The 15322-nt window shown below is 39.8% G+C and overlaps 1 protein-coding gene across 1 annotated transcript in view; it reads left to right on the top strand.

Annotated features, from left to right (window-relative positions):
* Positions 1-6130: 6130 nt before the first annotated feature.
* The window catches only part of LOC106052011 (uncharacterized), a 51921-nt gene continuing 42729 nt past the window's right edge, over positions 6131-15322 (top strand). Inside the window, exons 1-3 of the mRNA XM_056039943.1 lie at positions 6131-6232; positions 7029-7285; positions 12579-12762. Coding sequence (XP_055895918.1) covers positions 7055-7285; positions 12579-12762 — 415 coding nt within the window. The 5' untranslated portion in view covers positions 6131-6232; positions 7029-7054. The remainder of the gene's footprint in view (positions 6233-7028; positions 7286-12578; positions 12763-15322) is intronic.

Below are 15322 nucleotides of genomic sequence, written 5' to 3'. Positions count from 1 at the left end.
GTCCAGGTCTCGCTTGCATACATTGCTGCTGGTCTTATTATGGTTGTGTATATTATAATGTGATCGATCAGGTGACGTTATTAATGCAGAAGGTGGCGGACTACTTCCAATGGGGCAACACCTGGTCAGTCCACGCTAGCAGTATTTATCGATCTCAAACAAGCCTACGACGGAGTATGGAGGCCTGGTTTGTTGTTAAAGCTGATGAACATAAGTGTCGGTTCACACATGTTTAGAAGGATCCAAAATTTCCTTACGAACGGACGGTACAGACACGAGTTCACTGGAGCCACAGGGGTTGGCACTCAGCTGCACATTTTTCCTTGTCTATATTAACGACTTGCCGGCTCTCTTGAAAAGCTTCTGTTTGCGGATGATGTTGTGTTGTGGGACCCAGGAAGAGATCGCCAGCAGCTCATTGGCATTCTCCAGCAGGCATTAACAACATTATCCTGCTACTCCAGAATGTGGAGCCTTGAGGTAAACCACTCGAAGTCGGTTTACTCTTGGTTTACGCTCGGACGTGATACATTGAAGGAACCAGTTGAGTTACGGATGGGTGGAAAGATTTTGGCATGGGAATAAAATGCCCAAGTACTCCTGGGTCATCTTCGATCAGAAACTGACTATGTGCAACCTTATCCAGCAGGTGCGAGAGAAAGCTTCAGAGAAGCTAAACATTGTGAAAAAACTAGCTGGAACGAAGTGGGGAGCGAGAGCAGGTGTGTTGAGAGGACTGTACATGGGTGAAGTACGCTCTCATTTGGACTGCAGTCTACCTGTTCAGGTCTGGGCTTCGCAAACGACTTAGCAAGTCTAGATGCTGTTCAGAATCGTGCCATACGACTAATCTGTGGAACGTTTCGGGAAACGCCGATTGCGTGCTGGCGAAATTATGGCGAACGTGCCGCCGTTGAAGATGCGGAGAGAGCGAGCCGTTATACTAGCTCACGAGAGATATATGCGGCTGGAGGAAGGATGCAAACTCAAAATTCTGGTCGACAACTGGGAAGGCAGGAGACGTCTCAAAAAACCGGCCCTGCTTCATGCATGTGGCGCGTAGGCTGGTCAGAGAGATGAATCTTCCAGTGGAACGGGCTGCTCTTTCACCGTAAGGTTCTTTCCTCCCGATGGAGGCTCTCGGCATGCCGTCGATACGGAAGTGCTTCTTTATCCAGTGGTAACAAGGCAGAGTGATCCTACATGGCTACTACATGCAGCCAAAGAGACTTTTGTATCGTATCCAGCTGGAGTGACCACCATCTACACAGACGGCTCCGTGCAGACGCTCCAGATCACTGTGAAAGCTGGGCTTGGGGCCGTAGTTCGACTCTTCTCCCCACCCCCCGAAAGAGACGAGCTTACTGGACCCTGCCAATGAAAAAGCAGCATCGAGGCTGAACTGGAGGCAATGTTCAAGGCACTGGAATGGGTGGAAGGAAAAGTAAGTAGTGGGACTGCGCCAGCCAACGACGTGGTTATGTTTTCGACTCAATGTCCGCTCTAGAGGCCTTCGAAGGGCTAGAAGAAGGTGTCAGAAGGGAAAGGGAACTTCTCACGGTCGGAGAGCGTCTCCTACGATTCGGTGTGAACGTTACCTTGCAATGGTTGCCCGCCCATTGTGGCGTGGTTGGCCACGACTTGGCCGATCACCTCGCAAAAACCGCGGTCCAGACGGCACTCGTGGGCAATGAGCCGTGCACATACCGAAGTGTACGATCCCTGGTCGACAAAAGATTGTTGGCGCTTTGGTACAATGGCTGGGATTCTTCGGATAAGGGCCTTGAGCTCCACAGGGCAATGAATAGACCAGACAGAAAGGATGCGTGGTGGCAACTCAATCGTGCGGACGGTTTCGAGAAAACTACGACACACGTTGTCGCCCTCTGCATCGACGACGTCGAGACAATAGAACACCTTCTTTATATAGCCGAGTTCTGCATGAAAGACGACGGGGACAAGGATTTGATAGAGAGAAAACTGGAGCATGTCCGACATTATGGCTGTCCTTGTACGGGGACAAGGATTTGATAGAGAGAGAACTGGTGCATGTCCGACATTAGGGCTTTTTTTGTACGGGGACAAGGATTTGATAGAGAGAGAGAGAGAGAACTGGAGCATGTCCGACATTAGGGCTGTCCTTGTACAGGTACAAGGATTTGATAGAGAGAGAACTGGAGCATGTCCGACATTAGGGCTGTCCTTGTACAGGTACAAGGATTTGATAGAGAGAGAACTGGAGCATGTCCGACATTAGGGCTGTCCTTGTACGGGTACAAGGATTTGATAGAGAGAGAACTGGAGCATGTCCGACATTAGGGCTGTTTTTGTACGGGGACAAGGATTTGATAGAGAGAGAACTGGAGCATGTCCGACATTAGGGCTGTTTTTGTACGGGGACAAGGATTTGATAGAGAGAGAACTGGAGCATGTCCGACATTAGGGCTGTCCTTGTACAGGTACAAGGATTTGATAGAGAGAGAACTGGAGCATGTCCGACATTAGGGCTGTCCTTGTACGGGGACAAGGATTTGATAGAGAGAGAGAACTGGAGCATGTCCGACATTAGGGCTGTCCTTGTACAGGTACAAGGATTTGATAGAGAGAGAACTGGAGCATGTCCGACATTAGGGCTGTCCTTGTACGGGGACAAGGATTTGATAGAGAGAGAGAGAGAGAACTGGAGCATGTCCGACATTAGGGCTGTCCTTGTACAGGTACAAGGATTTGATAGAGAGAGAACTGGTGCATGTCCGACATTAGGGCTGTCCTTGTACAGGTACAAGGATTTGATAGAGAGAGAACTGGTGCATGTCCGACACTAGGGCTGTCCTTGTACGGGGACAAGGATTTGATAGAGAGAGAACTGGTGCATGTCCGACATTAGGGCTGTCCTTGTACGGGGACAAGGCGACCTTAACACTCACTGCTCGCTTCCTTTCACGTGCTCTAAGGCAGTAAATCTCAGCATGGTTCGCTTCCAATGGGGTTTCTGATTCGGTCATAACAATCTCATGTAGCGACATGCAGTGGTGAGAGAGACAGATTGTGTACACGTTTTATGTACGAGGCCTAGCTGGTCATTCCGAAACAAAAGTCAAACGGCCAGGAGAACTCTCAAAATTTAAACCTTCTCTCATCTCCACTTATACAATTAAAAATGTTTCTGTAGATCATCCCAAATTCGTCTTGTAATTAACAAAATTGTTAGTGTGATTATCTCCTTTGAATGTTCTTTGATAGACAGACCACATAGGAGGAGGGAACAGAGCGCATTGCCAAGTTCTACAGCGGTTAAGACGGGATTTAAAGCTAAAAAATACCTCTTCAATATATAAAAAGCAAAGTAAACACTCAAAACTCTATGAGCATAGCCAAAGGGGTTTTGAGTTTAAAGCCCCTTCAGCGGGGTTTGAAGCTAAAAAAATACCTTTTCAATATAAAAAAAAAGCAAATTACGCAATCAAAATGTTATGAGAGTAGCCAAAGGGAGTTTTGAGTTTAATTCCTCTTCCTCCAGAGGGCTTTTTTTTAAAGTTAAAAACCCTTCTAGGTGGCTTTGGGTTAAAAAACCCACTACAGAGACTTTTGAGGTTGAAAACCTCTCTCTTCAATATTATTCTAACGCAAACTAAATTCACCAAATTCTATAAGCGTAGTTAAGGGGATTTTGAATATGTTAAAAAAAACTCCAGAAATTTTTTTAGTTTAAAACACCCCAACAGATGTTTTTGACGATAAAGCATTTTCATATAAAACCAAAAGCAAACTACAGTTAACAAATTCCAAGAGCTTAGCCAAGAGAGGTTACAAATTTCTAACAGTAGCTGGACTCCATTAATAAAGTGCAGTGACTAGTCATCTGCTGAAATTGAAAAAGACCAAATGTGGCTCAACAAAGATGGCTAAGACGGATTTCATGAGTCAGTTATAGAGATCGAGTCTCAATCAAGGAAATCCTATGTCGAACTGGGAGTTGAGCCTTAGTAAGGTTGTGACAGAGCGTCGCATGTTCTCCGACAAAATGAATTATGCATAATAAGAGTGGCGATGACATAGAGGCCATTACGAGGAAAGCGCAAACAGGGACATCCTAGTATAACTTGGCACCACACTTTCATGGAGGACCTCAGAGCAGGTGGGAAGAGGCTTTAGACATTGCCAGTGATAGTTTTTTTGTGGAAGCAGCTTGCTGCCCAATACGCCGAACAGCGCCTGAGGATCTAAGTAAGTATGAAAAGCAGATTAGGTTTTTGAAATTAAATATTTTAATATCAGGATAATGCACTGTAGATACCTCATAATATGCACTTTGTTGGCGTTGTTCAGTGCAGGTGGAGGTCGGTCTGTGGTAGCCACAGACGGCATGTTCCCCACCAAGCGATCTGCACTGTCCTCTGTGGGTGCCTCTTTCTCCAGTTGGCCAGAGTCCGTTCTTGAGACCATGTCGTGATCGTTGACTTCATGACCGCTGTCGGTGACGCTCGCCTTCTGACACGTATAGATGCAGTGGCGATCCCTGTAGTTGTCATCAGAGCAGTTGGTCCTGCACGTCACTTCAGCAGACCTTCTCGATGGACGTCCCATGACAGACTTGTAGACCCACACGTAGTCATGGTTGCAAACATATTGTCATTGTCAGCCGTGTCACTAAGGTTTGCCCATGAAGCATCCTTGCAATGTTCCATGGGTAAATGTTCATTAAGTGCTGCATCGGGTCCAGTTGAAATTGATTCACCATCGTTCATGTTACTCTCGCTGGTGAAAACAGAAGTATCGAAGTCTCCACTGGTTTCAGACCCTGTTGGTGTGTTTCTTGACTTTTGCATTCCCTTCGTGAAGCACCGCATGTACAGTTCTTGTTTAACTCCTGGTAACAGTTATCAAGCTTCGAAGTCTCTTCGTGGACACTGGACGATAGACAGAGGTCTTTAAGGTCCAAAGCGACAGGCTTGGACGCATGCCCAAAGTTGTCTTGATCTGTCCAGCTCTTAGCGGTACTCATAATAGATACAGCGAAAGCTTCAGTCGCATAGCAGACTTCTTCTATTTTTTCGACTATCTCTTTCTGTTCATTTGTGTACTTCTTGCTAAGATCGACGAATTCTTTGTAATTATCAGTACAGCCACAGTCTTGAATGAGTAACTGTTCATTGTTTTTTAATGATACTAGACTCCTCTCTCTTAAAGGATCGATCTGGCCTTGCACGGTGTGTATTAAGTTTGTCCATCGAATGATTCATCGAATCCTGCAATGTACACATATTTTCTTCTTGTTCTCGTAACAGGTCCTAGATGGTGATCAGAAGCTCGCCAATATCTGGTTCTACCTCAAACAGGTAGATCTCGGGATCTTTCCCTTCATCAACCAGGTGTTCCCGAAGACGTGCTCTCATCTTTTCTTTGGCCCAAATGATCATCAGCTTTCTGACTCGAAGCTCTTCCTTCAACTGTTTGTAGCTTAGTTCGTCTAGCTTCCTCAGCGTTGTCATTCTTTCCTTACGTTGAGCTGCCCAAATCCCACTTCCAGACACATATTGTTGTAAATCTAAGGCAAGCACTCAACGAAAGGTAGGAGGTAATAATAAACGATGTATTTATTATAAGCTATCAACAAATAGCTAGACTTGGACTTCTGCTATCAATTCACAGAGAGTAATAAGTTCTAAGAGTCCTATTTAATACTAGAACAGACCACCGACACACTCCCCAGTGTCGCTCCAGATCTCCCAATCAGTTCACTAGTATCACACAGGACAGCACTTAGCCCCAGACTGTTCAGACTCCCATAACTTCAGCCGGATCTACAACAGTCCTTCTCTTATACTACTTGTGTTGAATGGTGCTCATGCGCACCATCAGTGTGGCGCGGGAGCGGAGTTACACCAATTGTATTGTCATGGAGGGGTTCATTGATGGCATATGGACACTTGTCCAGGTAACTACATTGGATACCTATGCAGGTAATTACGGAGGATACATGAATAATAATGCAGGTAATTACGGTGGATAGAACATTGGCATCAGTCTTATGGGTAAGGATGTGTTGTGGTGCGTTCCATCCCATTCTAAAAATAGAAACGAAACAATGCGCACAAAGAAACTATCAAAAGACCATAAATCACTTGAATTGACTGGTACAACAACAAGCAGAAGAAATCTCAGAGGATTGGAGATGCTGAAGTCTTTTCACAGACGCGGCAAGCTCTAAATCAAGATCAACGACGATATTGTCTCATTGTTAAACAGGCTATTTTCTAATTCTAGATAAACTACGATTTTTCTCATTGTTAAATCTAGATCTAGATTATTTCTAGATAAACTACGATTTGTCTCATTGTTAAGCAGGTTATTTCCTAAATCTAGATAAACTACGGGAAAAGTCTCATTGTTAAACAGGCTATTTCTCAAATCTAGATAAACTACAATTTGTCTCACTGTTATTTCCTTGGAAGGAAAAAAAATATATCGTTTCATAAATATTATAAAATGTATATATTATTTTATAAAGTTGTTAGCTTATAAATGCAAGCTTATATCTATGATTTAAAAAAAAAAGATGTTACTAACGCATAACTTCAGGGGAGTGAAGAAAAAGATTGCTATGTAGGAGCAGGCAACGAGCCACATTAAGTCTAAGCCATAGTTTGTTTTTAATGCTTCTCTCATTTTGAAATGTCTTCTTCTAAAAGTTTTGAAATGTCTTCTTCTAAAAGTCTAGAGTCGAGATGTTGCATACGCCCTTGGAGACAGTTTAAAGTTCCTACTTATAAGATAAAACAACGTCCTTTACTTCCAATAGTTTACTTATTGAAACGTTGTCAGTTTATTTCGTATTTAAACCTGAATAACACTTTTTTGTTCCAATTAAAAATTAATTGAACGGTCTCGCCTTCTTTTCTAATCAGTACTAGCGTACCTTAAGTCTGAGAAACGTTGCTCTATTGTTCACTGCAACTACAAGCAAAAAGTAGAATACTACATGTAATAGTCAGACTATGATTTAATAGGTGTAATCCACTTCACAGCTTGGCCGAGTCCTCTGATTGAAGCCATGGAGGCTCCAGAAGATGACTTACTTTCTCCCGAGATCGACATGTCCATGGAGGATGCTATGTCCCCAGCATTCACAAAGAAGAAATCGCGCAGACCCACGAGAGCAGTGGGGCCAATAGTCACCTCATCAATGTTAGTGTTAACTCCAGAGGAGAGAGAGTTGAGGCAACAAAAGCGTCTGGAAAAGTCCAAATGTTGTGTTCAAGAATCTTGGAAAAGTTACCAATCGGTAAGAAAACTATTTTCTTAAGCCCCTTTAGTTCCCATTTCAGGACTAGCAATCTCTAGGGCAGAGGATGTTCAGCTCATCTGTTTCTTTGGCCAATGGTGAACTAGCAGGGTGTCATGTAGCCAGCACAACGACCAATAGCCTTTACTCGCCTGGACTCAGGGGCGCCATAAAAATCCCGAATTAAAAATCCAAGTCCTCACCGAGATTTAAACCCATGACCCCATGTTCGGATGCCAAGCGCTTAACCACTAAGCCACCGCGACCCCCCCCCCCCCCTTTAATCCTTAATAATGCTGACTAAATGCGTTATATGTAGATATGTTACCGGCAAAGTGCAAAATTAGGTATTGTATAGTATGCATGATGGACGTAGCCAGGATTTATTTCGGGGGTGGGAAATGTTATTCTTGCCCTCCCCCATATATATATATATATACATGTGTGTGTGTGTGTGCATGTGTGCGTGCGCGCCTGTTACTGATCTTCATTACATTCTGACTCTTTATTTTTTTCGGACGTATTTTGTAACCATGAACAGGTTCTTCCTTGAGTTAGTTGAAAGACAACAGACAGACCCCCCTGCCACGGTCTGATGAGCGGGCGCCAAACATTATTCCCGGATATCTAAGGTGCATTATCCTGCTACTCTTCTATTAAAATTGAAGGTCGAAAAACAAATCTGCTATTCATTTAATTATGGAGCCTATCGACTGGTTGAAATGGATAACTCTAGTTTTGCTGTAGTTATGTATTGGAGGGGGGAAGGGTAACCACAACACCCCCTTTTGACTACGCTCATGAAATTTAGTAATTGTAGCTTCACTTTTCCTTTTATTGGAAAGGGGGGAGGGATTAACCTCAAAAACTTTCTTTGGAATTTGGTGACTAGTTTTGGTGACAGTTTTGGTGACTAGATTTTTATCGAAAAGTGGAGTTTTATCGTCCAAACCATTTATGAGCTGTCTTCGATAATAGATTGTGTTGACTGTAGTTTGCTTTAGTTCAATAATTAAGAGGGGTTTTTAACCTCAAAACCCTCTGGAAAGATGGCGGGGGTTAAATTCAGTTTGCTTTTTAATATTGAAGAGGGGGTTTTGAAGCTCACGACTCTCTGGAGGGGGCTCTCTAAAATCAAACCCCTCTTGAGGGGGTTTTAAACTTAAAACGTGGCTACACTTATAGAATTTGGTGACTGTAGTTTGCTTTATTCTTATATTGAAGAGTTTTTTTTTAAACTCTGAAGGGAGTGTTTAAACTCACCCCCCCCCCCCCCCGTCCCTTGGTGACATTTTGTTTTATATTTAAGCGGGGGGTGTTAACCTCAAAATCCCTTGGAGGTGGATTTTAAACTCAAAACCTCCTATGGCTGCGTTGGGGCAAGTGACAGTTTCAAATTCAAATGTCACCTAAATAAACAAAACTAAAGAAAAAACGATCACAAAATTCTACGAAGGGGGGGGGGTTTATTTCGGGAGGGTGGTTTGAACCCCAAGATCCCCCGGCTACGCTAATGATAGAAAGCCTAGGTATTCTATACAAAGCCTAAAAATGTCAGGCAAAGTACGAAATGAATAACGTAGGCAATGTGTGAAATGCTGATTTAAATTAGTTTATTAATAATTTAAATTTCTCGGAATAATATCTCTATTCGCCATTAATCTAAATATTTTAGTCTTGTTCTTAAAAGGGTTGAGTTTGTTGAGTTACCTCTCTCTAAGCACTCATGATGTGTACAACTGCAGTGTACTAGGTCACTACGTTGATACAAAAGATGTTTTGTGTGATTTAAAAGTAACGTTGGGTGGAGAACACAAAGTGCAGGCTTCAGTGCATCTTGTGTCTGAACTATTCAAACATACATCTAGTAGGACATTAACAAAAGTTGCTCTTACACGATTATTAAAAAGTCATCTTCAAATTGAGCTTCATAATCAACTCAGGGGCGGCTATTTAACAAAAAATTATGTGAAAAAACAACAATTTTCTCACTCGAATTCTTGCTATCAGGTTTTGATCTAATTAACTCCCATTCACGTAAGAAAAAAAATGAGAATAACATTCCCCAACGAAAAGCATTTTTTTCCGCACTAAAAACTATTGGATGAAAATGTCGGAAGTGGGTTATCTATTCTTTGTTTTCTTGTTTGTTTGGATCTACTTCATCTGAGACCCGTAGGATAGCTGATGATAATAATAAATACTTTTACAGCCAATGATTTACAGCCAATGATTTACTCACATTTTTCATTAAATACTTTGTAAGCCGTTTTTTTTACAAAGCCTATATGTGTCTGTCTTTCTGTCTGTCTGTTTGGTCCAAAGTTTCTAAACGTTATCTCTCCCACACCCAATCTCGAATTAAATTGAAATTTCGCTCAATTATTTCTTTTACGTGACAACACAAAAATCCATTTAAAAAATTAAACCAATTAGTTAATTAACCATTGGTAACTAATTATTTTGTTTGGTATCTAGAACAAGGGAAAGAAATTGTACTTGACTGATAAGGTGGTATAAGTTGAATTAGTCCCCTTTACACTTTGTAGAGAGAAAAGTTTGAAACTAACAATAGATAACTCTAAAACCTTCTATGTTCATAAGCACTTCCCTGGCACAGTGGTTAGTTCATTAGCTTGCTGAGCAAGCTTTAGCGCTCAAGCTCGAATTCAGGTCGTTCATCTTTTTTTTTTTATAAATGCATTTAAAATCAATAACCCAAATACCCCTTCCTCCCTCCCCCCCCCTCCCACCATTTTCCAACTGGTGCAGACAAGTGATAGCGTATTGAGAAAGTTAAAAGCATGAAATTGCACTAAACAAAAAAAAAAGGTAATATATATGTAATCACACAGATTTGTTATTATTACTCTAGATCTATTATAATTTAATGATATGACTGATCCAAACTAATTGATATAACTACGATAAATATAAGCATTAATTTTGTAAAAGTATTTTTTGTCTTGTTCACTTTCTCTTAGATTTGTTGTTCTCCTTCTTTGTAAGGCTGTGCCTCGTTTTTGGTTCTCCTATGGGCTTGAAGGTTTCCGGTGAACCTCAGTGGGTCTCACTGCGTTAGTTCTCTCAACACAAGATCATTTATAAATAGAAAAGACCAAGAAAAAGTTGGGAAATGAAGCAAAACATGAGTACAAACAGAATATGTGGTAGACATGATTTTCTTTGAGCTGTAGATAGTTTGTAGTTACCCTTTGATGACATAAATTAAGACGACTGATTGATACATAATTATATTAGTTTTATATTGGTATTGAAGGAGAGATTAACAAAAATATTTTAAAATAAGCGCAGCTTTTAGGAGTTGCATGCAGACATTTTTACCCGCGCAATATTTCGGCATCTTTTAATTTGTTTCGTTCGGTCTAGTTAGAAAAAAACTAAGCAACTTTATATTTACTCATGTATATGACTATTTTAACATTACGATTCGTTGATTTAAAGAATTATTGGATTATTTAATACTTGAAATTGCACTTAGCATAAAGTATAAGGTGAAAGTTATTTTTAGTCTTAAGAAATCCTGTTATTTATTTTTATTCACTCGTTTATATTTAGTTCATAAGTTTCTAAATAAGACTTTTTTTTTACTTTCCCTGACGCAGAACTAGTCAGTCTATAGAATGCTTAGACAAAGTAGGAAATCATTATATATATGGGGCACCTCTGTTACGTCTACATCAGGTTTTGTTCGGACGGCAATGTGTTCAATCTTCGATGTCTACTATCCCATACAAAAACAAAGGAGATGGTCATAACGGAGCTTCTCTATGCCGATGATTGCGCCCTGCTAGCTCACAATGAACATGATCTCCAGCACGCGGTAAACGAATTTGCATACGCTGCCGCCTCTTTCTGTCTATCTATAAACCTCGTAAAAACAGAAGTCATGTTCCAGAAGTCACCCAATAAAACCTACTCAGACCCAAAGGTCACTGTAAACAGACAGCCCCTTAACGTGGTGGACCACTTCACATATCTGGGTAGTATAGTATCAAATGACGCCTCACTTTCAAGGGAAGTTGATAACCGTCTGGCCAGGACCAGTAGCGATTTTGGACGCCTTCAGGCGAGAGTTTGGCGGAATAAATCGCTCCGCATGCCTACAAAAATCAATGTCTACCAAGCGAAGGTTCTCTCAACCCTTCTATATGGCTCTGAGACATGGACACTATACAGAAAACAACTAAGACTTCTTGAGCGCTTTCACCAAAGATGCTTGCGCTCCATCATGGACCGCACTACAAACAGCGATGTTCTTGCGAACGCCGGTATGGACAGAATAGAGGGACTTCTTACAGTCCGACAGTTACGCTGGGCAGGTCACGTATCCCGTATGAAAGACGAACGTAAGCCAAAGGCAGTCAATTTTGGTGAGCTAAAAGGTGGTCGACGTAACAGAGGTGCCCCACGGAAACGCTTTAAAGACCAGCTTAGGCGCCAACATGCCTTAGCTGACATAGAAAAGAACACCTGGTTGCATGTGGCCTCAGAACAAGAAAGCTGGAGGTCACTCACAAAGGCCGCGGGATACACATTTGAGACCAAAGGGAAATCCGCTGCCGAGGACAGACGCAGACGGGGAAAAGAAAATCTGAACTGCGGACAATGGTTATGCTCGCCCTGGATGTCACTACTCTTAGAACTCATAATGTCTCTCTCACTCTCTCACTCACTCTCTCTCTCTCTCTCTCTCTCTCTCTCTCTATATATATATATATATATATATATATATATATATATATATATATATATATATATATATATATATATATCAGTGGCGTAGCAAGGTACCCGAGGGCCCAGGTTCAAGAATATAATATGTTGGTGCCCGCCCATAAGACAAATTTAGTGTGTGCCGAAAAAATCGAGTAGTTTGTGTATATTTAACAAAAGGCATTCCAATGCAACTAGTTTTAAATCGTCTTTATACAAGTACAAACAATCATCCCCAAGGGCTTATGTGGGCCCCATTTAGACATGAGCCATGGGCCCAAATGCAACGAAACACTTGCCATGGTTGTTACGTCACAGGCTGTGGGCACCTCATAGTCTTGGGCCAGGGTTCATTGAAGTTTCAAACTCGGGCACCTTAATCTAGACATCTCTTCAAAAGTGCTTTAGACGGTGCTGGAGGTCTAGAGTCCAGTCTCATTTGCCCATTACAATGTGTAGAATTGTGTTTTAAACCACCATTTGTCCACACCTATTCTCACAACCTAAGTTGTGTTGATTTAACTTTATGTATTAATTGTTTTTTTTGTTTGGACAGAAAGTCAACTCACTTCCTATACAATCGAAAAAAGAAAGTAATTTCTCTCGCTATCATTCTATGGGAGTCTTGTATGATCCGCTGCTAGATAAACGGAGGCGATTTCTGACACAAAAGTTTAGTCACCTTCTGAAAACTTTCTCAATGATACAGGAGGCTGCATTACCTCCATACATCAGGCCAAGTAAGCCTTACCTTGTTTATATTTGTCACCATACATCAGGCCAAGTAAACCTTACCTTGTCTATATTTGTCACCATACATCAGGCCAAGTAAGCCTTACCTTGTCTATATTTGTCACCATACATTAGGCCAAGTAAGCAATTTCTTGTTTGTATTACCACCATACATCAGGCCAAGTAAGCATTACCTTGTTTATATTACCACCATACATCAGGCCAAGTAAGCATTACCTTGTTTATTTTGTCATACTATGATCGTTGTGGTTGCGTTTTGTCTCTTGACTAGATATGAAGCCAAAATGATGAGACTTCTCTTAGTAGTTTGGTATCTCCTCAATTGACGGTCTGACACAAAAGTCTCAATCAATTTGTTTGGATTTTTAGTTTTACTCAAATATTTTTAGCGGCTCCCGTAAGGGGAAAAAGCCGCTATTAGGTTTGTGCAAAATGTCCGTCTGTCCGTCTGTCACACTCAGATCTCGAAAACTAGAAGAGATATGAAAAATATTATTTCATCATTAAATGCGGCTTGAAAAGTTTAGGTGCAACGGCTACTTTTGGTTTTCTAAAAGCTAACCGTTTAATTTATAAAATTAATTATGCAAGTGGTTTTTTCATAAAAATACACCAATTCTAAAACAATTACGTATATGTAAGGGAGGCAATGTTACAATATGCTAACAAAGATGAACAATTTTTGCGTATTTTCAGTATCACTAAGTCAAATATATTTATAAAATGTACAGAAAATGTTTACAACGAATATAAATAATAGTTGAAGATGTTTTTTCTGTTCAACTTGCTGCTAAAATTAAAAGAAAACTTTTCTGTTTGTTTATAAAAGCTAATAATGCACTTTGTATGTAAATATCACGCACATTTTTTTAAATGGACTTTTTATGCAGCGATTTTTGTGCAGTAGCGCAACATGATCAGGTGCTAAACCAATTCCTTAAACTTTTTTAAAAAATCAGATTTTATTATTTATTTTTTTTAGTGCCCCCATCCGAATAAAAGAAGATTATTTTTGTGCGTTTTGACTGTTGGTCGGTCTGTCCGTCACGATTAGATTTACAAATAACACTAGAGGCTATTGTAAATCTGATTTAACCTTTACTTTTTAATTCAGAAATATTGCAATAGTTTTAAGTATCTATAATAGATTGTTCCGGATGTTTTGTGAAAAACAAATCAATGCCAATGAATATTTGTTTGCTGTTCTAACTTATATTAGATTTTATTTCCATGCTTAAACGTTGCAAAAAACACATGATCTTTAATATATCGTTCCTGTTTTTTAATGTAAATAGCATATAAATGCTAAATAAAAATATCTATACTGATTTATATTGCATTAACTATAAAGTTGTTACCGATCTTGTTTTATAAAAAATAAATTATGTCAAATGATTGTTTGAAATAGCATAATTAATTAACTAATATTACACTTATATTCTTTGACACTACGTCACTATAGTTTATTTATCAATATCAATTGTTCCGAATTTTTAACTTAAAACAAATGTAGGCCTATGTCAAATAATTTTATTTTTTTCAAAAATATCGACAATAGGTTATTCAGGATTTTAAAATAAGAAAGTAATTTACTAGAAACGATTATTGAAAATCAATTTTTAGACTTATTTTACAGTTAATTTTCTTGCCGAAACATAATAAAAGTTGTTTAATCGGTAAAGAATGTTCCGGATTTTGTTTTGAAAAAGAAAATTGACCTACATTACCTTAATTTTCTTACAAATCGTCGCCAAAAATGATCCGAATTTTATATGAAAAATCTAATAACGCTAATAAATGTTTGAAATCCCTCTTCTAATAAATAAAACAAATAATTTTCTCTTTTACGAAAATTGGTTGTTCCGGATTTTTTATGAAAAATAGTTTAACTCTATTTATGTAAAATCGCACTTCTCTCTTACACTACATTTACCTTTCTAGCTAAAACGTTAGAAAATCTAATTATCGTTAATATTATGCTCCGATTTTTAAGGAAAACAACTTCCTAACACCAAAGTATGGTTTGAAAAAATCTCCATAAGACTATGGTACATCTAATTTTCATAACAGACCATCCCACAAATTTAATTAACTGCATTTGATTAATCTGGAATTCTTATTTTCTCTCACTATAAATATATAAACATCCGGAACACTCTATTATAGAAACTTAAAACTAATGCGATGTTTCGGAAGGGAAATTAAATTTTAATCAGATTTTCAATAGCTTTTAGGCTTTTTTTTCCCCTCTATTAACATAACGGACAGACAGACTGACAGACAAAACCTGCCTGGTCGTGCGGTTTGCTCGCTGGACTGTCGTTCGGATTTATCGACGGTCGAGGGTTCAAACCCTGCCCGCTCCCATCCCCCGTCGTCCTGCGGGAGGTTTGGACTAGGAAGTAAACTATCTTCAACTCTGAAGGAACATCCGAATTATGTAAAAATTTTTACAAACAAAACATTTATACAAACAAAAAAAGCGTATTTAATCCTTTTATATATATATATTAAGTCTAACTAGCCCATCAAATGAAATGCTAAAAG

This window comes from Biomphalaria glabrata, chromosome 1 (assembly GCF_947242115.1).
Source record: "Biomphalaria glabrata chromosome 1, xgBioGlab47.1, whole genome shotgun sequence".
In the NCBI taxonomy this organism is placed as follows: Eukaryota; Metazoa; Mollusca; class Gastropoda; family Planorbidae; genus Biomphalaria; species Biomphalaria glabrata.
The sequence above is the reverse complement of the archived record's forward strand: the minus strand, read 5'-3'. Positions and strand labels throughout refer to the sequence as shown.